The 27,047-nt window shown below is 37.6% G+C and overlaps 4 protein-coding genes across 4 annotated transcripts; all 4 read right to left on the bottom strand.

The window, feature by feature from the left end:
- Positions 1 to 2,971: 2,971 nt before the first annotated feature.
- On the bottom strand, positions 2,972 to 3,901 carry LOC112436127 (olfactory receptor 10Z1-like). The gene has a single exon (XM_024805372.2). The coding sequence runs from the start codon at positions 3,899 to 3,901 to the stop codon at positions 2,972 to 2,974; it is 930 nt and encodes a 309-aa protein (XP_024661140.2).
- Positions 3,902 to 8,548: 4,647 nt separating this feature from the next.
- Positions 8,549 to 9,478, bottom strand: LOC143412906 (olfactory receptor 6F1-like). The gene has a single exon (XM_076874704.1). It carries the CDS (start codon positions 9,476 to 9,478, stop codon positions 8,549 to 8,551), a length of 930 nt encoding a protein of 309 aa, XP_076730819.1.
- A 4,644-nt stretch (positions 9,479 to 14,122) lies between these two features.
- On the bottom strand, positions 14,123 to 15,052 carry LOC112436126 (olfactory receptor 6F1-like). The gene has a single exon (XM_024805371.2). It carries the CDS (start codon positions 15,050 to 15,052, stop codon positions 14,123 to 14,125), a length of 930 nt encoding a protein of 309 aa, XP_024661139.2.
- Positions 15,053 to 18,119: 3,067 nt separating this feature from the next.
- LOC112436125 (olfactory receptor 10Z1-like) lies at positions 18,120 to 19,049 on the bottom strand. The gene has a single exon (XM_076874703.1). It carries the CDS (start codon positions 19,047 to 19,049, stop codon positions 18,120 to 18,122), a length of 930 nt encoding a protein of 309 aa, XP_076730818.1.
- Between the last annotated feature and the right edge of the window lie 7,998 nt (positions 19,050 to 27,047).

Genomic DNA, 27,047 nt, shown 5'->3' with positions numbered 1-27,047 from the left:
TCATTAAGCAGTTTCATGATTGAAGTAGCAGCCAGAAGAGGCAGTCGCTCCATATATCGTTTGGTAAGCTTAACGCAGGAATGCTTTACAAACATTCAGAGATGGACTTACACACTTGCTTTACTTCTCTCGGGGATAAGTTTGTCGGAGATGAAATGCCGGGTTGCTAGCGAAGCTCCACATGCTATCCAGACCACCGACAGGTCCCACATGCCACAGCCGCTCTATCACGTGATGCATACTGCTCCGACGTGCTAACGTTCTGAGGTGAGTTACGGCGTGTTGCAAGTTTTGTGAGGTGCTTTCGTGATATTTAATGGATCGGATTACATTTTTTATTTTTCTCCGATATCCGATCCAGTAATTTAGGTCAGTATCCGACCGATACCGATACGTAATATCGGATCGGTCCATCTCTAGTTTATATTGTCTCCTGTAAAATAGTCAGATGTCTATTCATATTAATGTACAGAATTCACCTGCTTGCTGCTACTACTGCACATTCACCCAGTGTATATATATATATATATATATATATATATATATATATATATATATATATATATATATATATAATGTTCTTCCTCTACACCCCCCCCCCAATTTTTGCACATGTCGAGGAGCGTGTCAGGCTACATTTCACTGTGTGTTATACTTGTATAACTATGCATGTGACAAATAAAGAACCTTGAACCTTGAACCTTGAACTCCACACTGTGTATCGAAGCCCTCAGTTCCCAGTCTTGTCATTCCGTCCATTCCTCATGTGTGTTTTCAGTTCAGTCCATCCAGTCAGCCAGCCAACCATTAATTTATTAATTCACTCACTCACTCCCTCACTCATTCATTCATTTATTCAATTGGTATAGTCAGTCCGTCTTCTCATGTTCTGTTCATCCTGGCTTCACAACAAACATCATCCACATCCTTCACCAGCCTGCGAGTCCTGAGTTTGAGTCCTCTCTTCCTTCCACACATCACATTGTGTCACATATATAGAGACTGTTTATACATAGGGCCCAGAATTCTGTGCTAACATGAACCTTGTACAATGTGTGGTGCCAACTCATAAACAAAAACACACTTGCTGTGTATATAGTACTGTCAGGCCTTTATTTTTTAACAGCAGCTCTGTGGAAAGAAGGTAGTTTTAAAGCAGCATGAATCTATAACCTACTAAGCAATCACTTCTTTCTTCCCCTGTCTTTGAATTAATTTGCAAACTGTGAAACTGATATTCTCTTAAATATAGACATCATCATGTCAGTTATATTTTCTGAATTAGCCTTGTGATATAAGTGTACAATGAGCGAGACTACAGAGGCACCCGAAAAACTGGCTAAACTTTGAGCCACAGTAAACACGTCACTCTTGAGACTCAAACATTTTATGCTTGAAAAAAGGATATAAATATGAGTCTGTTACTTGAGAAACATAAACCTATTTACTGTAAATGACAATAAATTGAACAATTTACATCTCAATGGAACGTGTTAGAGATATGGCATTATGACACCTTAAGTTCAAACGATAAGATGACCTGGATTAAACCTAAAACCAGAAGTGGAAATGCATTTTAGTTTACATCTGAAAAAATGTAAAAAACAAGAAACAATAATAATAAATTTTTAAAAGGTAAAATATGTGTTAGTTGTCTTTAGATCTTTGATAGTCTAAAGGTCAAATTTAAGTAAACAATAATGTTTTTACTGAGACTTGGTTGCCTTAGTGCATTTATAGTTAATGTTATGAGGCCTTCATTTGCTGTCATGTACAAGAGAATAATGTACATTTTTGAAATTTTATTTTGCTCTATTTTTATTTGGTGAACAAGAAACTCTTAATTTTGAAGTTCTTTTATCCAAATCCAAATTCTAAAAAGCCAATGACACAGATAAACAATAAGTGTTACATTTGCACTGATGTTTTTTCTAAAGGTGTCAACATCAGGACAAGCAAGTTTAATTATTAACCAGTTTAGATACAAGACTCTCTGAATGTTTATATCACACAACTTGAGTCTTGATGTTAGCAGGACATTGATGGAGAAAAGGCAGAAAGGTGTTAGCCAGGAGAAACACACCAGCTGAGAGAGCCTCCTTCCTAGTTAAGGCGAGGAAGGAGTAGAAGAGAAGGGAGTTACTGTTGAAATACTATTATTGCATTGGTTTTTGTTGGGTTTTTTTTATGCTATGGGATTGAAAAACTTCAAAAAACAACAGCACAATTTTATGCTTGATATGCTAAACAAAACTTTAATTTTTAAAGTAGTAAATACTACAGTATGTCAAGCAATGGGGATATTTGATCAGATTTTAAAAATTCAGAATTATGGTGTCATTAATGTACAGAGAGAAATTTACATATAAATTTAAAAACAAAAAAAAAAGCCAAATAAAAGTAGGTAACAGTTCAATTACTATTACTATTTTTCCAAAATAATAATAATAAAAAACCCTATATAAATACATAAATACTACTGAAAAAATACAACCTAATAACACTGATCCTTATATTTATACATGTAACGTGTTTATTGAAAAAAAGAAAGATTAAGCATTGTTAACTGACCTTTGTGATAAACTGAGATGTAACACACAGGGATGCCTGCACTAACCAGCCCTTTACAACAGAATATTTCATACAATATTTTGTTTACTTTAAACCTAAAACACTTTGAAATAAACCTGTTTAATCAACTTGCACATATATCAGCTAATATACCTTGAACATCAAGACACAGCAAGGCAAAGAAATGAAATATCAATTTGTGATGATTTCTGAATGGTATATAGATGAATTTTACAACAGTACTTAAAAACTCATGCAGAATCCTTTTTCCTTAGACAAGGCAAACATGACTAAATGTTTCTGAATCAAGTGCCTTCAGAAAGACTTGTATTTATATTGCTGCATCTGTTTTGAATATTTTTGAATTATTTTAAATAAGGAAATCTAACCTTAATGGAAATCATTTCCCTTTCAAATAAATTAAACTCAAGATTCTGTTTCGTATTTTGGTGAGTTTAAATCCATACATGAGAGGATTCATAACTGGAGGGATGATGAGAAATTCAAGAGCGATGAAGTTTTTGAGGCTTTGGGATAAATCTCTGGAGCCAAAGCGCAAGTACATCGCATCAAAAGCCAGTACAGTGGCATTTATGATCACAGAAGTCAGATGGGGCACACAGGTCTGCGTAAACTTTACTCTGTCCTCTCTGGACCTCACACATGTTTTAATAATATATATGTAAGTCCAAATTATGAAAAGCCAATGAAAATGATAAATGACAATTATCACATATGCACTGATGTTATTTGAAAAAGTGTCAGCTTCAGGACAAGCAAGTTGAACAATTAACCAGTTTAGACACAAGGCTCTCTGAATCTTTATAACACATAACTTGAGTCTTGCTGTAAGCAGGACATGGATGGCAAAAACACAGAAAGGTGTCAGCCAGGAGAAACACACCAGCTGTGAAAGCCTCCTCTTAGTCATGAAAGAGTGGTAGTGCAGAGGTCGACATATAGCCATATACCTGTCAAAGGCCATGACAGTTAAAATAGACAAATCACAGCAAGCAAATGAATACATGACAAAACCTTGTAAAAGGCACCCTTCAAAGGAGATTCTGTGAGAAGACGACAGTAAATCTGAAAGGAATTTTGGGTAGAAACCTGTGGTTCCATAAAGTGCATTAATGCAGAAGCTGCTCAGTAAAATGTACATAGGTTCATGGAGGCTTTCATCCAAGACAATGAGCAGCACAAGAGAAATATTGAAGAACAAAATCACACAGTAATACAGTAAAGTAACTGAGAAGAGGGGTACTGTGAAATTCATCGTCTCATTAAATCCTGACAGAATGAAACTTCTTTCATTAGACTGATTATCCATGATCAGAGGGCACATCTACCTTTTTAAAATAACAACATAACAGAGCACTGAGCTGCTGCGTCTGTACCTGACTAATGTCTGCTGTCCCTCTTCACCTCCCATTAATTATAGAATAAAATAAAATACTATATACAGTACAATGAATAGAATAAAATATACAATAGGATAGAAATAGAATGCAAATGCTTTATACAACTGAGTAAAAATACAACTTTGTCAGAAAAAGAGTATTGCACTCAGAGTGTGTGAATGTGTGTGTTTGATCAGTTAAAGTCTTTGTTGTGGAGTCTGACAGCAGTGAGGAGGAAAGACCTGCGAAATCTCTCCGTCCCACACCGTGTGTGCCGCAGCCTGCCACTGAAGGAGCTGCTCAGTGCTGTCACAGTCTCCTGCATGGGGTGGGAGATGTTGTCCAGCAGGGATGAGTGTATGTTTCTGTTCTGTGTCCTGTTTGTTTCTATATGTGTCTTTCTGGCTGCTGTTACAAGCAAATTTCCCCTTGTGGGACAATTAAAGGATTATTCTATTCTATTCTATTCTAATGCTGTTTCTATCAAACTATTTTTCTCCTACAGTTACACAGAGGCCTGACAACAATATTATACATTCACATTATAATGCAGCCACCTAATGTTATCACATCATATCACAACTTCCAGACACTCTAAACCAAGGCACAATGCACATTTCAAATTCCTTTAAATTTAAATATGTTTATATTAGAGATGGCACGATACCACTTTTTTATGTCCGATACCGATACCGATATCATGAATTTGGATATCTGCCGATACCGATATGAATCCGATATAGTGTTTTTTAATCAACAAAACTGTTTTTTTTTAATATCTTGCTGCATTTTGTATAAGTTCATACTCAAGTTTAAAACAACAACTACACTAAAGCTATTCTGTTATACCTGTATGCAAAAAAAAAAAATTTCATAGTTCAGCAATACTGATCAATCTAATAAACTTAAACCTACACCATCCTCCCTATTCTGGTATTTTAAAGAGTACTTAGCGTAAATATTAAGCAACCTAACTAATAGGGTTCCAACTCCCAGCAACAACAAAAATAAATAAATAAAAAATAGGGAACCACCCCTCACGCTCCACCTCATGATGCTTAATCAACGTAATCAACCTTAATTTGATGCAGTGTGAAAAAAAAAGCACAGAAATCAATTATTTTTCAAGAAATATTAAATAGATTCAACATCTTTCTTCAACAAAATTGCAGACTGCACAGATGGTACCTTCCCAAAGGAAAAAGTACTATAGCTTACTAGGGTATATATATTAGACTTAATAGTCACTATATACAGTAATTGACTTCTATTCATTTTACATCAAATTAAAACTTTGGGTGTAAGATTCGGATAATTATTTATTAAAAGCTAGACATTTTAAATGAGAATAAGAAAGAAAAGTATGTCTTTGTGCCCCCTTTTCCCTGTTCATGACCTATCGGCCCCCCTGGCTAAACTTTGCTAGATCCACCCCTGCACAGTTACCAGCCGTCAGCTACGTAGAAAAAGATCCTCGAGTAGAAAGTAATAATAAATAAATTCTAACAACAGCTGATCAAGCTTAAACGTGCTGCTGTTGTTCAGCCGCTGGTTTCCTCTTTCTGGTGCAAAGTGGGCCAAAAACAAACCAGAGAGACGGACTCGCGACAGAAAAGCCGATCAGCTGATCATTAAGCAGTTTCATGATTGAAGCAGCAGCCAGAAGAGGCAGTCGCTCCATATATCGTTTGGTAAGCTTAACGCAGGAATGCTTTACAAACATTCAGAGATGGACTTACACACTTGCTTTACTTCTCTCGGGGATAACTTTGTCGGAGATGAAATGCCGGGTTGCTAGCGAAGCTCCACATGCTATCCAGACCACCGACAGGTCCCACATGCCACAGCCGCTCTATCACGTGATGCATACTGCTCCGACGTGCTAACGTTCTGAGGTGAGTTACGGCGTGTTGCAAGTTTTGTGAGGTGCTTTCGTGATATTTAATGGATCGGATTACATTTTTTATTTTTCTCCGATATCCGATCCAGTAATTTAGGTCAGTATCGGACCGATACCGATACGTAATATCGGATCGGTCCATCTCTAGTTTATATTGTCTCCTGTAAAATAGTCAGATGTCTATTCATATTAATGTACAGAATTCACCTGCTTGCTGCTACTACTGCACATTCACCCAGTGTATATACTATATGTATATATATATATATATATAATGTTCTTCCTCTACACCCCCCCCCCCCAATTTTTGCACATGTCGAGGAGCGTGTCAGGCTACATTTCACTGTGTGTTATACTTGTATAACTATGCATGTGACAAATAAAGAACCTTGAACCTTGAACCTTGAACTCCACACTGTGTATCGAAGCCCTCAGTTCCCAGTCTTGTCATTCCGTCCATTCCTCATGTGTGTTTTCAGTTCAGTCCATCCAGTCAGCCAGCCAACCATTAATTTATTAATTCACTCACTCACTCCCTCACTCATTCATTCATTTATTCAATTGGTATAGTCAGTCCGTCTTCTCATGTTCTGTTCATCCTGGCTTCACAACAAACATCATCCACATCCTTCACCAGCCTGCGAGTCCTGTGTTTGAGTCCTCTCTTCCTTCCACACATCACATTGTGTCACATATATAGAGACTGTTTATACATAGGGCCCAGAATTCTGTGCTAACATGAACCTTGTACAATGTGTGGTGCCAACTCATAAACAAAAACACACTTGCTGTGTATATAGTACTGTCAGGCCTTTATTTTTTAACAGCAGCTCTGTGGAAAGAAGGTAGTTTTAAAGCAGCATGAATCTATAACCTACTAAGCAATCACTTCTTTCTTCCCCTGTCTTTGAATTAATTTGCAAACTGTGAAACTGATATTCTGTTAAATATAGACATCATCATGTCAGTTATATTTTCTGAATTAGCCTTGTGATATAAGTGTACAATGAGCGAGACTACAGAGGCACCCGAAAAACTGGCTAAACTTTGAGCCACAGTAAACACGTCACTCTTGAGACTCAAACATTTTATGCTTGAAAAAAGGATATAAATATGAGTCTGTTACTTGAGAAACATAAACCTATTTACTGTAAATGACAATAAATTGAACAATTTACATCTCAATGGAACGTGTTAGAGATATGGCATTATGACACCTTAAGTTCAAACGATAAGATGACCTGGATTAAACCTAAAACCAGAAGTGGAAATGCATTTTAGTTTACATCTGAAAAAATTTAAAAAACAAGAAACAATAATAATAAATTTTTAAAAGGTAAAATATGTGTTAGTTGTCTTTAGATCTTTGATAGTCTAAAGGTCAAATTTAAGTAAACAATAATGTTTTTACTGAGACTTGGTTGCCTTAGTGCATTTATAGTTAATGTTATGAGGCCTTCATTTGCTGTCATGTACAAGAGAATAATGTACATTTTTGAAATTTTATTTTGCTCTATTTTTATTTGGTGAACAAGAAACTCTTAATTTTGAAGTTCTTTTATCCAAATCCAAATTCTAAAAAGCCAATGACACAGATAAACAATAAGTGTTACATTTGCACTGATGTTTTTTCTAAAGGTGTCAACATCAGGACAAGCAAGTTTAATTATTAACCAGTTTAGATACAAGACTCTCTGAATGTTTATATCACACAACTTGAGTCTTGATGTTAGCAGGACATTGATGGAGAAAAGGCAGAAAGGTGTTAGCCAGGAGAAACACACCAGCTGAGAGAGCCTCCTTCCTAGTTAAGGCGAGGAAGGAGTAGAAGAGAAGGGAGTTACTGTTGAAATACTATTATTGCATTGGTTTTTGTTGGGTTTTTTTTATGCTATGGGATTGAAAAACTTCAAAAAACAACAGCACAATTTTATGCTTGATATGCTAAACAAAACTTTAATTTTTAAAGTAGTAAATACTACAGTATGTCAAGCAATGGGGATATTTGATCAGATTTTAAAAATTCAGAATTATGGTGTCATTAATGTACAGAGAGAAATTTACATATAAATTTAAAAACAAAAAAAAAAGCCAAATAAAAGTAGGTAACAGTTCAATTACTATTACTATTTTTCCAAAATAATAATAATAAAAAACCCTATATAAATACATAAATACTACTGAAAAAATACAACCTAATAACACTGATCCTTATATTTATACATGTAACGTGTTTATTGAAAAAAAAAAAAGAAACATTAAGCATTGTTAACTGACCTTTGTGATAAACTGAGATGTAACACACAGGGATGCCTGCACTAACCAGCCCTTTACAACAGAATATTTCATACAATATTTTGTTTACTTTAAACCTAAAACACTTTGAAATAAACCTGTTTAATCAACTTGCACATATATCAGCTAATATACCTTGAACATCAAGACACAGCAAGGCAAAGAAATGAAATATCAATTTGTGATGATTTCTGAATGGTATATAGATGAATTTTACAACAGTACTTAAAAACTCATGCAGAATCCTTTTTCCTTAGACAAGGCAAACATGACTAAATGTTTCTGAATCAAGTGCCTTCAGAAAGACTTGTATTTATATTGCTGCATCTGTTTTGAATATTTTTGAATTATTTTAAAAAAGGAAATCTAACCTTAATGGAAATCATTTCCCTTTCAAATAAATTAAACTCAAGATTCTGTTTCGTATTTTGGTGAGTTTAAATCCATACATGAGAGGATTCATAACTGGAGGGATGATGAGAAATTCAAGAGCGATGAAGTTTTTGAGGCTTTGGGATAAATCTCTGGAGCCAAAGCGCAAGTACATCGCATCAAAAGCCAGTACAGTGGCATTTATGATCACAGAAGTCAGATGGGGCACACAGGTCTGCGTAAACTTTACTCTGTCCTCTCTGGACCTCACACATGTTTTAATAATATATATGTAAGTCCAAATTATGAAAAGCCAATGAAAATGATAAATGACAATTATCACATATGCACTGATGTTATTTGAAAAAGTGTCAGTTTCAGGACAAGCAAGTTGAACAATTAACCAGTTTAGACACAAGGCTCTCTGAATCTTTATACCACATAACTTGAGTCTTGCTGTAAGCAGGACATGGATGGCAAAAACACAGAAAGGTGTCAGCCAGGAGAAACACACCAGCTGTGAAAGCCTCCTCTTAGTCATGAAAGAGTGGTAGTGCAGAGGTCGACATATAGCCATATACCTGTCAAAGGCCATGACAGTTAAAATAGACAAATCACAGCAAGCAAATGAATACATGACAAAACCTTGTAAAAGGCACCCTTCAAAGGAGATTCTGTGAGAAGATGACAGTAAATCTGAAAGGAATTTTGGGTAGAAACCTGTGGTTCCATAAAGTGCATTAATGCAGAAGCTGCTCAGTAAAATGTACATAGGTTCATGGAGGCTTTCATTGAAGACAATGAGCAGCACAAGAGAAATATTGAAGAACAAAATCACACAGTAATACAGTAAAGTAACTGAGAAGAGGGGTACTGTGAAATTCATCGTCTCATTAAATCCTGACAGAATGAAACTTCTTTCATTAGACTGATTATCCATGATCAGAGGGCACATCTACCTTTTTAAAATAACAACATAACAGAGCACTGAGCTGCTGCGTCTGTACCTGACTAATGTCTGCTGTCCCTCTTCACCTCCCATTAATTATAGAATAAAATAAAATACTATATACAGTACAATGAATAGAATAAAATATACAATAGGATAGAAATAGAATGCAAATGCTTTATACAACTGAGTAAAAATACAACTTTGTCAGAAAAAGAGTATTGCACTCAGAGTGTGTGAATGTGTGTGTTTGATCAGTTAAAGTCTTTGTTGTGGAGTCTGACAGCAGTGAGGAGGAAAGACCTGCGAAATCTCTCCGTCCCACACCGTGTGTGCCGCAGCCTGCCACTGAAGGAGCTGCTCAGTGCTGTCACAGTCTCCTGCATGGGGTGGGAGATGTTGTCCAGCAGGGATGAGTGTATGTTTCTGTTCTGTGTCCTGTTTGTTTCTATATGTGTCTTTCTGGCTGCTGTTACAAGCAAATTTCCCCTTGTGGGACAATTAAAGGATTATTCTATTCTATTCTATTCTAATGCTGTTTCTATCAAACTATTTTTCTCCTACAGTTACACAGAGGCCTGACAACAATATTATACATTCACATTATAATGCAGCCACCTAATGTTATCACATCATATCACAACTTCCAGACACTCTAAACCAAGGCACAATGCACATTTCAAATTCCTTTAAATTTAAATATGTTTATATTAGAGATGGCACGATACCACTTTTTTATGTCCGATACCGATACCGATATCATGAATTTGGATATCTGCCGATACCGATATGAATCCGATATAGTGTTTTTTAATCAACAAAACTGTTTTTTTTTAATATCTTGCTGCATTTTGTATAAGTTCATACTCAAGTTTAAAACAACAACTACACTAAAGCTATTCTGTTATACCTGTATGCAAAAAAAAAAAAATTCATAGTTCAGCAATACTGATCAATCTAATAAACTTAAACCTACACCATCCTCCCTATTCTGGTATTTTAAAGAGTACTTAGCGTAAATATTAAGCAACCTAACTAATAGGGTTCCAACTCCCAGCAACAACAAAAATAAATAAATAAAAAATAGGGAACCACCCCTCACGCTCCACCTCATGATGCTTAATCGACGTAATCAACCTTAATTTGATGCAGTGTGAAAAAAAAAGCACAGAAATCAATTATTTTTCAAGAAATATTAAATAGATTCAACATCTTTCTTCAACAAAATTGCAGACTGCACAGATGGTACCTTCCCAAAGGAAAAAGTACTATAGCTTACTAGGGTATATATATTAGACTTAATAGTCACTATATACAGTAATTGACTTCTATTCATTTTACATCAAATTAAAACTTTGGGTGTAAGATTCGGATAATTATTTATTAAAAGCTAGACATTTTAAATGAGAATAAGAAAGAAAAGTATGTCTTTGTGCCCCCTTTTCCCTGTTCATGACCTATCGGCCCCCCTGGCTAAACTTTGCTAGATCCACCCCTGCACAGTTACCAGCCGTCAGCTACGTAGAAAAAGATCCTCGAGTAGAAAGTAATAATAAATAAATTCTAACAACAGCTGATCAAGCTTAAACGTGCTGCTGTTGTTCAGCCGCTGGTTTCCTCTTTCTGGTGCAAAGTGGGCCAAAAACAAACCAGAGAGACGGACTCGCGACAGAAAAGCCGATCAGCTGATCATTAAGCAGTTTCATGATTGAAGTAGCAGCCAGAAGAGGCAGTCGCTCCATATATCGTTTGGTAAGCTTAACGCAGGAATGCTTTACAAACATTCAGAGATGGACTTACACACTTGCTTTACTTCTCTCGGGGATAACTTTGTCGGAGATGAAATGCCGGGTTGCTAGCGAAGCTCCACATGCTATCCAGACCACCGACAGGTCCCACATGCCACAGCCGCTCTATCACGTGATGCATACTGCTCCGACGTGCTAACGTTCTGAGGTGAGTTACGGCGTGTTGCAAGTTTTGTGAGGTGCTTTCGTGATATTTAATGGATCGGATTACATTTTTTATTTTTCTCCGATATCCGATCCAGTAATTTAGGTCAGTATCGGACCGATACCGATACGTAATATCGGATCGGTCCATCTCTAGTTTATATTGTCTCCTGTAAAATAGTCAGATGTCTATTCATATTAATGTACAGAATTCACCTGCTTGCTGCTACTACTGCACATTCACCCAGTGTATATACTATATGTATATATATATATATATATATATATATAATGTTCTTCCTCTACACCCCCCCCCAATTTTTGCACATGTCGAGGAGCGTGTCAGGCTACATTTCACTGTGTGTTATACTTGTATAACTATGCATGTGACAAATAAAGAACCTTGAACCTTGAACCTTGAACTCCACACTGTGTATCGAAGCCCTCAGTTCCCAGTCTTGTCATTCCGTCCATTCCTCATGTGTGTTTTCAGTTCAGTCCATCCAGTCAGCCAGCCAACCATTAATTTATTAATTCACTCACTCACTCCCTCACTCATTCATTCATTTATTCAATTGGTATAGTCAGTCCGTCTTCTCATGTTCTGTTCATCCTGGCTTCACAACAAACATCATCCACATCCTTCACCAGCCTGCGAGTCCTGAGTTTGAGTCCTCTCTTCCTTCCACACATCACATTGTGTCACATATATAGAGACTGTTTATACATAGGGCCCAGAATTCTGTGCTAACATGAACCTTGTACAATGTGTGGTGCCAACTCATAAACAAAAACACACTTGCTGTGTATATAGTACTGTCAGGCCTTTATTTTTTAACAGCAGCTCTGTGGAAAGAAGGTAGTTTTAAAGCAGCATGAATCTATAACCTACTAAGCAATCACTTCTTTCTTCCCCTGTCTTTGAATTAATTTGCAAACTGTGAAACTGATATTCTCTTAAATATAGACATCATGTCAGTTATATTTTCTGAATTAGCCTTGTGATATAAGTGTACAATGAGCGAGACTACAGAGGCACCCGAAAAACTGGCTAAACTTTGAGCCACAGTAAACACGTCACTCTTGAGACTCAAACATTTTATGCTTGAAAAAAGGATATAAATATGAGTCTGTTACTTGAGAAACATAAACCTATTTACTGTAAATGACAATAAATTGAACAATTTACATCTCAATGGAACGTGTTAGAGATATGGCATTATGACACCTTAAGTTCAAACGATAAGATGACCTGGATTAAACCTAAAACCAGAAGTGGAAATGCATTTTAGTTTACATCTGAAAAAATGTAAAAAACAAGAAACAATAATAATAAATTTTTAAAAGGTAAAATATGTGTTAGTTGTCTTTAGATCTTTGATAGTCTAAAGGTCAAATTTAAGTAAACAATAATGTTTTTACTGAGACTTGGTTGCCTTAGTGCATTTATAGTTAATGTTATGAGGCCCTCATTTGCTGTCATGTACAAGAGAATAATGTACATTTTTGAAATTTTATTTTGCTCTATTTTTATTTGGTGAACAAGAAACTCTTAATTTTGAAGTTCTTTTATCCAAATCCAAATTCTAAAAAGCCAATGACACAGATAAACAATAAGTGTTACATTTGCACTGATGTTTTTTCTAAAGGTGTCAACATCAGGACAAGCAAGTTTAATTATTAACCAGTTTAGATACAAGACTCTCTGAATGTTTATATCACACAACTTGAGTCTTGATGTTAGCAGGACATTGATGGAGAAAAGGCAGAAAGGTGTTAGCCAGGAGAAACACACCAGCTGAGAGAGCCTCCTTCCTAGTTAAGGCGAGGAAGGAGTAGAAGAGAAGGGAGTTACTGTTGAAATACTATTATTGCATTGGTTTTTGTTGGGTTTTTTTTATGCTATGGGATTGAAAAACTTCAAAAAACAACAGCACAATTTTATGCTTGATATGCTAAACAAAACTTTAATTTTTAAAGTAGTAAATACTACAGTATGTCAAGCAATGGGGATATTTGATCAGATTTTAAAAATTCAGAATTATGGTGTCATTAATGTACAGAGAGAAATTTACATATAAATTTAAAAACAAAAAAAAAAGCCAAATAAAAGTAGGTAACAGTTCAATTACTATTACTATTTTTCCAAAATAATAATAATAAAAAACCCTATATAAATACATAAATACTACTGAAAAAATACAACCTAATAACACTGATCCTTATATTTATACATGTAACGTGTTTATTGAAAAAAAGAAACATTAAGCATTGTTAACTGACCTTTGTGATAAACTGAGATGTAACACACAGGGATGCCTGCACTAACCAGCCCTTTACAACAGAATATTTCATACAATATTTTGTTTACTTTAAACCTAAAACACTTTGAAATAAACCTGTTTAATCAACTTGCACATATATCAGCTAATATACCTTGAACATTAAGACACAGCAAGGCAAAGAAATGAAATGTCAATTTGTGATGATTTCTGAATGGTATATAGATGAATTTTACAACAGTACTTAAAAACTCATGCAGAATCCTTTTTCCTTAGACAAGGCAAACATGACTAAATGTTTCTGAATCAAGTGCCTTCAGAAAGACTTGTATTTATATTGCTGCATCTGTTTTGAATATTTTTGAATTATTTTAAATAAGGAAATCTAACCTTAATGGAAATCATTTCCCTTTCAAATAAATTAAACTCAAGATTCTGTTTCGTATTTTGGTGAGTTTAAATCCATACATGAGAGGATTCATAACTGGAGGGATGATGAGAAATTCAAGAGCGATGAAGTTTTTGAGGCTTTGGGATAAATCTCTGGAGCCAAAGCGCAAGTACATCGCATCAAAAGCCAGTACAGTGGCATTTATGATCACAGAAGTCAGATGGGGCACACAGGTCTGCGTAAACTTTACTCTGTCCTCTCTGGACCTCACACATGTTTTAATAATATATATGTAAGTCCAAATTATGAAAAGCCAATGAGACAGATAAATGACAATTATCACATATGCACTGATGTTATTTGAAAAAGTGTCAGCTTCAGGACAAGCAAGTTGAACAATTAACCAGTTTAGACACAAGGCTCTCTGAATCTTTATACCACATAACTTGAGTCTTGCTGTAAGCAGGACATTAATGGCAAAAACACAGAAAGGTGTCAGCCAGGAGAAACACACCAGCTGTGAAAGCCTCCTCTTAGTCATGAAAGAGTGGTAGTGCAGAGGTCGACATATAGCCATATACCTGTCAAAGGCCATGACAGTTAAAATAGACAAATCACAACAAGCAAATGAATACATGACAAAACCTTGTAAAAGGCACCCTTCATAGGAGATTCTGTGAGAAGACGACAGTAAATCTGAAAGGAATTTTGGGTAGAAACCTGTGGTTCCATAAAGGGCATTAATGCAAAGGCTACTCACGAAAATGTACATAGGTTCATGGAGGCTTTCATCGAAGACAATGAGCAGCACAAGAGAAATATTGAAGAACAAAATCCCACAGTAATACAGTAAAGTAACTGAGAAGAGGGGTACTGTGAAATTCATCGTCTCATTAAATCCTGACAGAATGAAACTTCTTTCATTAGACTGATTAACCATGATCAGAGGGCACATCTACCTTTTTAAAATAACAACATAACAGAGCACTGAGCTGCTGCGTCTGTACCTGACTAATGTCTGCTGTCCCTCTTCACCTCCCATTAATTATAGAATAAAATAAAATACTATATACAGTACAATAAATAGAATAAAATATACATTAGGATAGAAATAGAATGCAAATGCTATATACAACTGAGTAAAAATACAACTTTGTCAGAAAAAGAGTATTGCACTCAGTGTGTGTGGATGTGTGTGTTTGATCAGTTAAAGTCTTTGTTGTGGAGTCTGACAGCAGTGAGGAGGAAAGACCTGCGAAAGCTCTCCGTCCCACACCGTGTGTGCCGCAGCCTGCCACTGAAGGAGCTGCTCAGTGCTGTCACAGTCTCCTGCATGGGGTGGGAGATGTTGTCCAGCAGGGATGAGTGTATGTTTCTGTTCTGTGTCCTGTTTGTTTCTATATGTGTCTTTCTGGCTGCTGTTACAAGCAAATTTCCCCTTGTGGGACAATTAAAGGATTATTCTATTCTATTCTAATGCTGTTTCTATCAAACTATTTTTCTCCTACAGTTACACAGAGGCCTGACAACAATATTATACATTCACATTATAATGCAGCAACCTAATGTTATCACATCATATCACAACTCCACACTGTGTATTTAAGCCCTCAGTTCCCAGTCTTGTCATTCCGTCCATTCCTCATGTGTGTTTTCAGTTCAGTCCATCCAGTCAGCCAGCCAACCATTAATTTATTAATTCACTCACTCACTCCCTCACTCATTCATTCATTTATTCAATTGGTATAGTCAGTCCGTCTTCTCATGTTCTGTTCATCCTGGCTTCACAACAAACATCATCCACATCCTTCACCAGCCTGCGAGTCCTGTGTTTGAGTCCTCTCTTCCTTCCACACATTACATTGTGTCACATATATAGAGACTGTTTATACATAGGGCCCAGAATTCTGTGCTAACATGAACCTTGTACAATGTGTGGTGCCAACTCATAAACAAAAACACACTTGCTGTGTATATAGTACTGTCAGGCCTTTATTTTTTAACAGCAGCTCTGTGGAAAGAAGGTAGTTTTAAAGCAGCATGAATCTATAACCTACTAAGCAATCACTTCTTTCTTCCCCTGTCTTTGAATTAATTTGCAAACTGTGAAACTGATATTCTCTTAAATATAGACATCATGTCAGTTATATTTTCTGAATTAGCCTTGTGATATAAGTGTACAATGAGCGAGACTACAGAGGCACCCGAAAAACTGGCTAAACTTTGAGCCACAGTAAACACGTCACTCATGAGACTCAAACATTTTATGCTTGAAAAAAGGATATAAATATGAGTCTGTTATTTGAGAAACAAAAACCTATTTACTGTAAATGACAATAAATTGAACAATTTACATCTCAATGGAACGTGTTAGAGATATGGCATTATGACACCTTAAGTTCAAACGATAAGATGACCTGGATTAAAGCTAAAACCAGAAGTGGAAATGCATTTTAGTTTACATCTGAAAAAATGTAAAAAACAAAAAACAATAATAATAAATTTTTAAAAGGTAAAATATGTGTTAGTTGTCTTTAGATCTTTGATAGTCTAAAGGTCAAATTTAAGTAAACAATAATGCTTTTTACTGAGACTTGGTTGTCTTGGTGCATTTATAGTTAATGTTATGAGGCCTTCATTTGCTGTCATGTACAAGAGAATAATGTACATTTTTGAAATTTTATTTTGCTCTTTTTTTATTTGGTGAACAAGAAACTCTTAATTTTGAAGTTATTTTATCCAAATCCAAATTATAAAAAGCCAATGACACAGATAAACAATAAGTGTTACATTTGCACTGATGTTTTTTCTAAAGGTGTCAACATCAGGACAAGCAAGTTTAATTATTAACCAGTTTAGATACAAGACTCTCTGAATGTTTATATCACACAACTTGAGTCTTGATGTTAGCAGGACATTGATGGAGAAAAGGCAGAAAGGTGTTAGCCAGGAGAAACACACCAGCTGAGAGAGCCTCCTTCCTAGTTAAGGCGAGGAAGGAGTAGAAGAGAAGGGAGTTACTGTTGAAATACTATTATTGCATTGGTTTTTGTTTTTGTTTTTTTTATGCTATGGGATTGAAAAACTTCAAAAAACAACAGCACAATTTTATGTTTGATATGCTAAACAAAACTTTAATTTTTAAAGTAGTAAATACTACAGTATGTCAAGCAATGGGGATATTTGATCAGATTTAAAAAATTCAGAATTATGGTGTCATTAATGTACAGAGAGAAATTTACATATAAATTTAAAAACAAAAAAAATGCCAAATAAAAGTAGGTAACAGTTCAATTACTATTACTATTTTTCCAAAATAATAATAATAAAAACCCTATATAAATACATAAATACTACTGAAAAAATACAACCTAATAACACTGATCCTTATATTTATACATGTAACGTGTTTATTGAAAAAAAGAAAGATTAAGCGTTGTTAACTGACCTTTGTGATAAACTGAGATGTAACACACAGGGATGCCTGCACTAACCAGCCCTTTACAACAGAATATTTCATACAATATTTTGTTTACTTTAAACCTAAAACACTTTGAAATAAACCTGTTTAATCAACTTGCACATATATCAGCTAATATACCTTGAACATCAAGACACAGCAAGGCAAAGAAATGAAATATCAATTTGTGATGATTTCTGAATGGTATATAGATGAATTTTACAACAGTACTTAAAAACTCATGCAGAATCCTTTTTAAAATGAAATTCTTAGTCAAAAACATGAAAAAAATTTTGTTTTCATTTAACATTCGTGCTGGATTGAGCAAATATGTCATATATGACAAATATGTGTCATATTATGACAAATATAACAAAGAATATTAGTAAAATTAGTCTAGTCCAAATATATGTTTGCCTTAGACAAGGCAAACATGACTAAATGTTTCTGAATCAAGTGCCTTCAGAAAGACTTGTATTTATATTGCTGCATCTGTTTTGAATATTTTTGAATTATTTTAAAAAAGGAAATCTAACCTTAATGGAAATCATTTCCCTTTCAAATAAATTAAACTCAAGATTCTGTTTCGTATTTTGGTGAGTTTAAATCCATACATGAGAGGATTCATAACTGGAGGGATGATGAGAAATTCAAGAGCGATGAAGTTTTGGAGGCTTTGGGATAAATCTCTGGAGCCAAAGCGCAAGTACATCACATCAAAAACCATTACAGTGACATTTATGATCACAGAAGTCAGATGGGCCACACAGGTCTGCATAAACATTACTCTGTCCTCTCTGGACCTCACACATGTTTTAATAATATATATGTAAGTCCAAATTATGAAAACATAATGAAAATAACAAATGACAAGTATCACATATGCACTGATGTTATTTGGAAAAGTGTCAGCTTCAGGACAAGCAAGTTTAACAATTAACCAGTTTAGACATAAGACTCTCTGAATCTTTATACCACATAACTTGAGTCTTGCTGTAAGCAGGACATTAATGGCAAAAACACAGAAAGGTGTCAGCCAGGAGAAACACACCAGCTGTGAAAGCCTCCTCTTAGTCATGAAAGAGTAGTAGTGCAGAGGTCGACATATAGCCATATACCTGTCAAAGGCCATGACAGTTAAAATAGACAAATCACAACAAGCAAATGAATACATGACAAAACCTTGTAAAAGGCACCCTTCATAGGAGATTCTGTGAGAAGATGACAGTAAATCTGAAAGGAATTTGGGGTAGAAACCTGTGGTTCCATAAAGTGCATTAATGCAGAAGCTGCTCAGTAAAATGTACATAGGTTCATGGAGGCTTTCATCCAAGACAATGAGCAGCACAAGAGAAATATTGAAGAACAAAATCACACAGTAATACAGTAAAGTAACTGAGAAGAGGGGTACTGTGAAATTCATCGTCTCATTAAATCCTGACAGAATGAAACTTCTTTCATTAGACTGATTAACCATGATCAGAGGGCACATCTACCTTTTTAAAATAACAACATAACAGAGCACTGAGCTGCTGCGTCTGTACCTGACTAATGTCTGCTGTCCCTCTTCACCTCCCATTAATTATAGAATAAAATAAAATACTATATACAGTACAATGAATAGAATAAAATATACAATAGGATAGAAATAGAATGCAAATGCTTTATACAACTGAGTAAAAATACAACTTTGTCAGAAAAAGAGTATTGCACTCAGAGTGTGTGAATGTGTGTGTTTGATCAGTTAAAGTCTTTGTTGTGGAGTCTGACAGCAGTGAGGAGGAAAGACCTGCGAAATCTCTCCGTCCCACACCGTGTGTGCCGCAGCCTGCCACTGAAGGAGCTGCTCAGTGCTGTCACAGTCTCCTGCATGGGGTGGGAGATGTTGTCCAGCAGGGATGAGTGTATGTTTCTGTTCTGTGTCCTGTTTGTTTCTATATGTGTCTTTCTGGCTGCTGTTACAAGCAAATTTCCCCTTGTGGGACAATTAAAGGATTATTCTATTCTATTCTATTCTAATGCTGTTTCTATCAAACTATTTTTCTCCTACAGTTACACAGAGGCCTGACAACAATATTATACATTCACATTATAATGCAGCCACCTAATGTTATCACATCATATCACAACTTCCAGACACTCTAAACCAAGGCACAATGCACATTTCAAATTCCTTTAAATTTAAATATGTTTATATTAGAGATGGCACGATACCACTTTTTTATGTCCGATACCGATACCGATATCATGAATTTGGATATCTGCCGATACCGATATGAATCCGATATAGTGTTTTTTAATCAACAAAACTGTTTTTTTTAATATCTTGCTGCATTTTGTATAAGTTCATACTCAAGTTTAAAACAACAACTACACTAAAGCTATTCTGTTATACCTGTATGCAAAAAAAAAAAATTTCATAGTTCAGCAATACTGATCAATCTAATAAACTTAAACCTACACCATCCTCCCTATTCTGGTATTTTAAAGAGTACTTAGCGTAAATATTAAGCAACCTAACTAATAGGGTTCCAACTCCCAGCAACAACAAAAATAAATAAATAAAAAATAGGGAACCACCCCTCACGCTCCACCTCATGATGCTTAATCAACGTAATCAACCTTAATTTGATGCAGTGTGAAAAAAAAAGCACAGAAATCAATTATTTTTCAAGAAATATTAAATAGATTCAACATCTTTCTTCAACAAAATTGCAGACTGCACAGATGGTACCTTCCCAAAGGAAAAAGTACTATAGCTTACTAGGGTATATATATTAGACTTAATAGTCACTATATACAGTAATTGACTTCTATTCATTTTACATCAAATTAAAACTTTGGGTGTAAGATTCGGATAATTATTTATTAAAAGCTAGACATTTTAAATGAGAATAAGAAAGAAAAGTATGTCTTTGTGCCCCCTTTTCCCTGTTCATGACCTATCGGCCCCCCTGGCTAAACTTTGCTAGATCCACCCCTGCACAGTTACCAGCCGTCAGCTACGTAGAAAAAGATCCTCGAGTAGAAAGTAATAATAAATAAATTCTAACAACAGCTGATCAAGCTTAAACGTGCTGCTGTTGTTCAGCCGCTGGTTTCCTCTTTCTGGTGCAAAGTGGGCCAAAAACAAACCAGAGAGACGAACTCGCGACAGAAAAGCCGATCAGCTGATCATTAAGCAGTTTCATGATTGAAGTAGCAGCCAGAAGAGGCAGTCGCTCCATATATCGTTTGGTAAGCTTAACGCAGGAATGCTTTACAAACATTCAGAGATGGACTTACACACTTGCTTTACTTCTCTCGGGGATAAGTTTGTCGGAGATGAAATGCCGGGTTGCTAGCGAAGCTCCACATGCTATCCAGACCACCGACAGGTCCCACATGCCACAGCCGCTCTATCACGTGATGCATACTGCTCCGACGTGCTAACGTTCTGAGGTGAGTTACGGCGTGTTGCAAGTTTTGTGAGGTGCTTTCGTGATATTTAATGGATCGGATTACATTTTTTATTTTTCTCCGATATCCGATCCAGTAATTTAGGTCAGTATCGGACCGATACCGATACGTAATATCGGATCGGTCCATCTCTAGTTTATATTGTCTCCTGTAAAATAGTCAGATGTCTATTCATATTAATGTACAGAATTCACCTGCTTGCTGCTACTACTGCACATTCACCCAGTGTATATACTATATGTATATATATATATATATATATATATATATATATATAATGTTCTTCCTCTACACCCCCCCCCCAATTTTTGCACATGTCGAGGAGCGTGTCAGGCTACATTTCACTGTGTGTTATACTTGTATAACTATGCATGTGACAAATAAAGAACCTTGAACCTTGAACCTTGAACTCCACACTGTGTATCGAAGCCCTCAGTTCCCAGTCTTGTCATTCCGTCCATTCCTCATGTGTGTTTTCAGTTCAGTCCATCCAGTCAGCCAGCCAACCATTAATTTATTAATTCACTCACTCACTCCCTCACTCATTCATTCATTTATTCAATTGGTATAGTCAGTCCGTCTTCTCATGTTCTGTTCATCCTGGCTTCACAACAAACATCATCCACATCCTTCACCAGCCTGCGAGTCCTGAGTTTGAGTCCTCTCTTCCTTCCACACATCACATTGTGTCACATATATAGAGACTGTTTATACATAGGGCCCAGAATTCTGTGCTAACATGAACCTTGTACAATGTGTGGTGCCAACTCATAAACAAAAACACACTTGCTGTGTATATAGTACTGTCAGGCCTTTATTTTTTAACAGCAGCTCTGTGGAAAGAAGGTAGTTTTAAAGCAGCATGAATCTATAACCTACTAAGCAATCACTTCTTTCTTCCCCTGTCTTTGAATTAATTTGCAAACTGTGAAACTGATATTCTCTTAAATATAGACATCATGTCAGTTATATTTTCTGAATTAGCCTTGTGATATAAGTGTACAATGAGCAAGACTACAGAGGCACCCGAAAAACTGGCTAAACTTTGAGCCACAGTAAACACGTCACTCTTGAGACTCAAACATTTTATGCTTGAAAAAAGGATATAAATATGAGTCTGTTATTTGAGAAACATAAACCTATTTACTGTAAATGACAATAAATTGACCAATTTACATCTTAATGGAACGTGTTAGAGATATGGCATTATGACACCTCAAGTTCAAACGATAAGATGACCTGGATTAAAGCTAAAACCAGAAGTGGAAATGCATTTTAGTTTACATCTGAAAAAATGTAAAAAACAAAAAACAATATTAATAAATTTTTAAAAAGGTAAAATATGTGTTAGTTGTCTTTAGATCTTTGATAGTCTAAAGGTCAAATTTAAGTAAACAATAATGCTTTTTACTGAGACTTGGTTGTCTTGGTGCATTTATAGTTAATGTTATGAGGCCTTCATTTGCTGTCATGTACAAGAGAATAATGTACATTTTTGTGTTGTGAAGTAGCGGACCCTTTAACGTAGTCCAGCTCTATACCGCCATAATAATCCAAACACTCATCAGATTTACCTGTTTCGCTGCGTTTGGTTCGCTCCGCCGTGGCCTGTGAAGGGGGTATCCCTGGAGTGGACTCAGATCTGTCTCTGGGCAATTCACTTTCAAGAAAAATCACAATTACAATTACAACAGTTATCACTCCTAACACTACCATTGCTCTCCACTTTCCCCATAACCCCATTTTGGTTATTTCTGTCATCGCTTTTTATCCAATTTAATTTCACTTGTTCTTTATGGGGTTTTTTTGGGGTTTTTTTGTTTTTTTGCTTTTGTTTTTTTGCTTTTTTATTTACTTACGTTTTTTTGCTTTTTTATTTACTTTTGTTTTTTGTTGTTATTGTTGTTATTATTTTAACCCTTTATCTTCTGAGTCGGGTGATTCTCTCTTACTCTTCTTTCTTCAACTTCCGGGGTCTTCAGTCGTTGCATGGATCAGGGATTTATTCTGTCCCTGGGCTGGGATCCATGTGGGGGGTCTCAGCCGAGTTCCCCCTCTTTTCCTTTGCAGAGAGCCTTTCCGACCTCTTAGGCTCTTCCGCTACAGCACACTGGCTCCAGTGGTACCAGGTTTCGCCTTTCCCTTTCAGTCGGACCGCGTGTGAGGTCCTGGTTTCCACCTCGAATGGACCTGTCCACCTGGGCTCGTTCCACTTTCGTTTGTAGACCTTCAATCACACTCACTTTGCCTCTGGCACCGTCTGCTCCTGTCCTTGGCCTGCAGTCACCGGTGATGTAAAACTTAAGACAAGAGCTTTCAGTGTTTTAAATTGCTTTAAATGTTCAAATGTAGGCATTTCTTGTCTTAAAGCTGGCACCCCTGCAGTGGGGCCAGGAAATTGTCTCCCAGTGAACAACTCATAAGGAGTAAACCTGGTGGACTGATTTACTGAGCATCTAATGCTCATGAGCGCTATTGGTAATGCATCAACCCAATCCATTTTAGTCTGTGCACAGATCTTAGCCAATTTATTTTTTACATTTTGATTCATTCGCTCAACCTTACCTTGAGACTGTGGATGATAAACTGTCCCAAACCTGTGTTGCAACCCTAACATGGATTCCACTTCCTGCAAATGTTTATTCTTAAAATGTGTCCCATTATCTGATCTAATTCTCTCTGGGAATCCATGCCAGGGAACATAATTATTTACCAAACACTTAATGACTGTTGTGCTGTCTTCTCTCCGGGCTGGCCACGCCTCTGGCCACCCTGTCAAACTATCCACACATACCAGCAGGTATCTAAAACCCCTCACTGGTGTCACCATGTCTGTGTAGACAATCACTATTTCCTGACCCGGCCTCTGTGTCAGGGGAAACTTACCCATCTCTGGTTTCACTGTAGGTTTAGGATTGTGTTGGCCACAGATAAGGCAGGTTCGCACATGTTCCCTCAACATGTCCTTCAGGAATGGGTGCCACCAATGAAAGAGATTCCTCTCCATCTGGGCGACACCCACATGCCCAAGGCCATGAGCCTCTCTGATCTTTTTCTCTGCCAAATCTGCAGTCAGCACTGGTCTTCCATCTGGCCCCCTCCAAATGTTGCTTACCTTTATGGCTCCTCTCTCCTTCCAGAGTGACTTTTCTTCTGGAGAGGCCTTCTCTTGTTCTTTTATGATCTCTTCGCGTTCCAGCCCTGGATTTTCTTCCCAATCCATTCCCACACTTACCATTTGTCTGATCCCCGTGTAGCCAACCACCTTTTTGGCTGCTTCATCCGCTGCTCGATTACCCCGAGCAACCCAAGTGGCTGAATCATCGTGTCCCTTGCACTTTATGATTGCTACCTCCAGGGGTCCTTCCAGGGCTTCTTCCAGGGCCTTCATCTCCTTCTCATGTTTGATTGGTTGTTGATTGGTAGTGAGGAATCCCGCTCTCTTCCACTGACTCAGCTCCACATGTGCAGCTCCAAAGGCATAGGCTGAATCAGTGTAAATGTTTATCCTTTTTCCTTGAGCATATTTCAGAGCTTCAATCAGTGCAACCACCTCTGCTCTCTGCGCTGACTGCTGCCCTTCCAGCTTTGCTGCTTTGATCACCTCCAGCTGCTCCCCTCTCTTACTTACCACTGCATAGCCTGCCTTGAGCCCCTCCTTCTCATCCCTAAAGCAGCAGCCATCTGTGAAGAGATCCTCTGCTCCTTCCATGGCTTCCGCTTTGAGATCTGGTCTCGTTTTCTCTTCTCTCCAGACCGCCTGGGCGCAATCATGCGGTTCCCCTGACCCCATTTGGTCTGCCATGTTTATCCCTTCATGTATGAAAGTCAATTTTGGAGCCTCCAGCACTTTGCTGAGCCTCTGTTGTCTAAGTGGGGTCATGGTGAAGGCCTGTGAGTTAACATAAGCCGTGGTGGCTTATGTTAACAACACAGTTTTAACAACTGTGTGTTGTTAAAACTCTCAGTGGGTGTCCTCTGACTATATGTGCTACTTTCTGGATGGCCTTTGCCACTCCAGCTACATGCTGAGTGCATGTAGGGTGCCTTTTCTCCATGTTGTCTAAACATACACTAATGTACATTAAAACCTGTCTGCCTCCCCCTTTTTTCTGAAACAAAACGCCATTCACCACCCCTTTTGTTTCAGAAACATCTAAGAAGAAGTCCCTGTTGTAATCTGGCACAGCTAAATCTACTGCACGAGAAAGGTCCTGTTTCAAAGAAATGAAGCATTGTTCAGCTTCAGTAGTCCAGTTCAACTTAGCAGTCAGGTCCCTCATGCCATGCTGCTTCACCAAATCACGCAAAGGCTTAGTACGGCCCACATAGTCTGGAATGTACTGCCGGCTGTAGCCTGTGAGACCTAAAAAAGAAAGCATCTCTTTCACAGTCTCCGGTCGCGAGAGGGAGAGAATGGCACTTCTATGAGCAGCCATCAACCCCACCATATGCTGTTTCACCTCTCTCCCTAAAAAAGTCACCTGTGGTCTCACCAACTGTAATTTGTCTTTACTCACTTTAAAACCCGCCTCCGCCAGTCTCCTGAGCACGGTCATGGTGGCCTGAAAGCAAGCATCTGCCGTGGGAGCGGCAATCAGGAGGTCGTCCACATATTGAACCAGAGTGCAGCCAGCCGGCATCACACACGGTTCCAACATCTACTTCAACACTTGGTTAAAAATCCCCGGTGACAGAGCAAATCCCTGTGGCAACCGAGTATACCTTAACTGTTGACCCCTGTAAGAAAAAGAAAACACATCACGCAGAGAGTGGTGCAAAGGTAAACAAAAAAAGGCATTTGCCAGGTCAATGCATGTAAACCAACGCTGCTATGGGGAGAGATTAGTCAATGCAGTAAATGGATTAGGAACTGCCACAGTTTTAGTTTTCAAAATTGCATTAATAGCCCACAAATCATGAGCCATACGGTATTTACCTGTGCCATGCTTTTCCACTGGCAAAATGGGCGTGTTCCATTGAGACGTGGAAGGCTCCAACACCCCCACCTTTAACAGCCCTTCAATAGTCTCTGCAATGCCTTCCTCTGCCTGTGGTGAATGTCGGTACTGCGGACGCCATATTGGAATGTCAGATTTAAGTTCAAAGGTCACAGGCGAACAGGTGGTTAAGCCAACATCCGTAGGCCCCTGTGACCACAGTGTGTGAGGCAACTGTGAGAGGCCTTTAACCGCCTCTGGATGATCTGTCAGTTCCCTGCCATGTGTCCTACGTATGTGACGATGTTCCAATATAGTGTCATCTGTGTGGGATGTTGAAATTCTGTAAGTTTTAGTACTTGGGGAGAAGGAAACATCAGGAATCTGTGTGAGTTGCCAATCAATTGCTCGTGAAGCTACACGTATCATGGGACCCAAGTCCTTTGCTTGATGTCCAGAATGAACCGCTAGAGACACATGAGGCACAGATTCATCACCCATTCGGAACCAGCTCTTTTGTTCCTCCGCCAAGTGGACCAGGGCTGCTACCCCCTGCGGTCCAACATAAATACCCCTGGTAGAGACCTGCCATTGTTTCCCTTCCAGGAATTCATGGAACAGGTCTTCGTACCACTCAGTATTTTCGCGATCGTAAAAAAGTGTCACGTGGTATGGGTCAATAGGTGGAGCATACACGTCCAGGGCCATGATCCAGGGCCGCCAGAGCTGGAAGTGTGCCAGGATGCCGTCAGAGGTCGTCAGCCGGCCCCAGTAAATTTCTGCTGTACGATCAATGTCCTCAGACAGCAGCCACTGTCCTCTCATACTTGTGGCCACACAAGGAAGCTGTGTGCCATCCTTCAAAGTCATTGTTAAACCATCGGGCCCACAAATGATCACAGCTCCCAGTTTGATGAGCAGGTCTCGCCCCATCAAGTTCACAGGCACCTGCGCTGAAATAACATATGGATGAGCCACTGCTTGCTTTCCAATTTCAGTCTTTAACGGAACAGTCACTGGCAATGTCATTGGAACCCCAGAGAAGCCAACCACGCTGACCTCGTCCCCAGATAGTT

Source organism: Maylandia zebra, linkage group LG16, assembly GCF_041146795.1.
Source record: "Maylandia zebra isolate NMK-2024a linkage group LG16, Mzebra_GT3a, whole genome shotgun sequence".
Taxonomy (NCBI): Eukaryota; Metazoa; Chordata; class Actinopteri; order Cichliformes; family Cichlidae; genus Maylandia; species Maylandia zebra.
This window is presented reverse-complemented; position numbering and strand designations above follow the sequence as displayed.

Coding starts and splice junctions, on each gene's coding strand:
- LOC112436126 (XM_024805371.2), bottom strand. CDS start 15,052: ATGGTTAATCAGTCTAATGAAAGAAGTTTCATTCTGTCAGGATTTAAT.
- LOC112436125 (XM_076874703.1), bottom strand. CDS start 19,049: ATGGTTAATCAGTCTAATGAAAGAAGTTTCATTCTGTCAGGATTTAAT.
- LOC143412906 (XM_076874704.1), bottom strand. CDS start 9,478: ATGGATAATCAGTCTAATGAAAGAAGTTTCATTCTGTCAGGATTTAAT.
- LOC112436127 (XM_024805372.2), bottom strand. CDS start 3,901: ATGGATAATCAGTCTAATGAAAGAAGTTTCATTCTGTCAGGATTTAAT.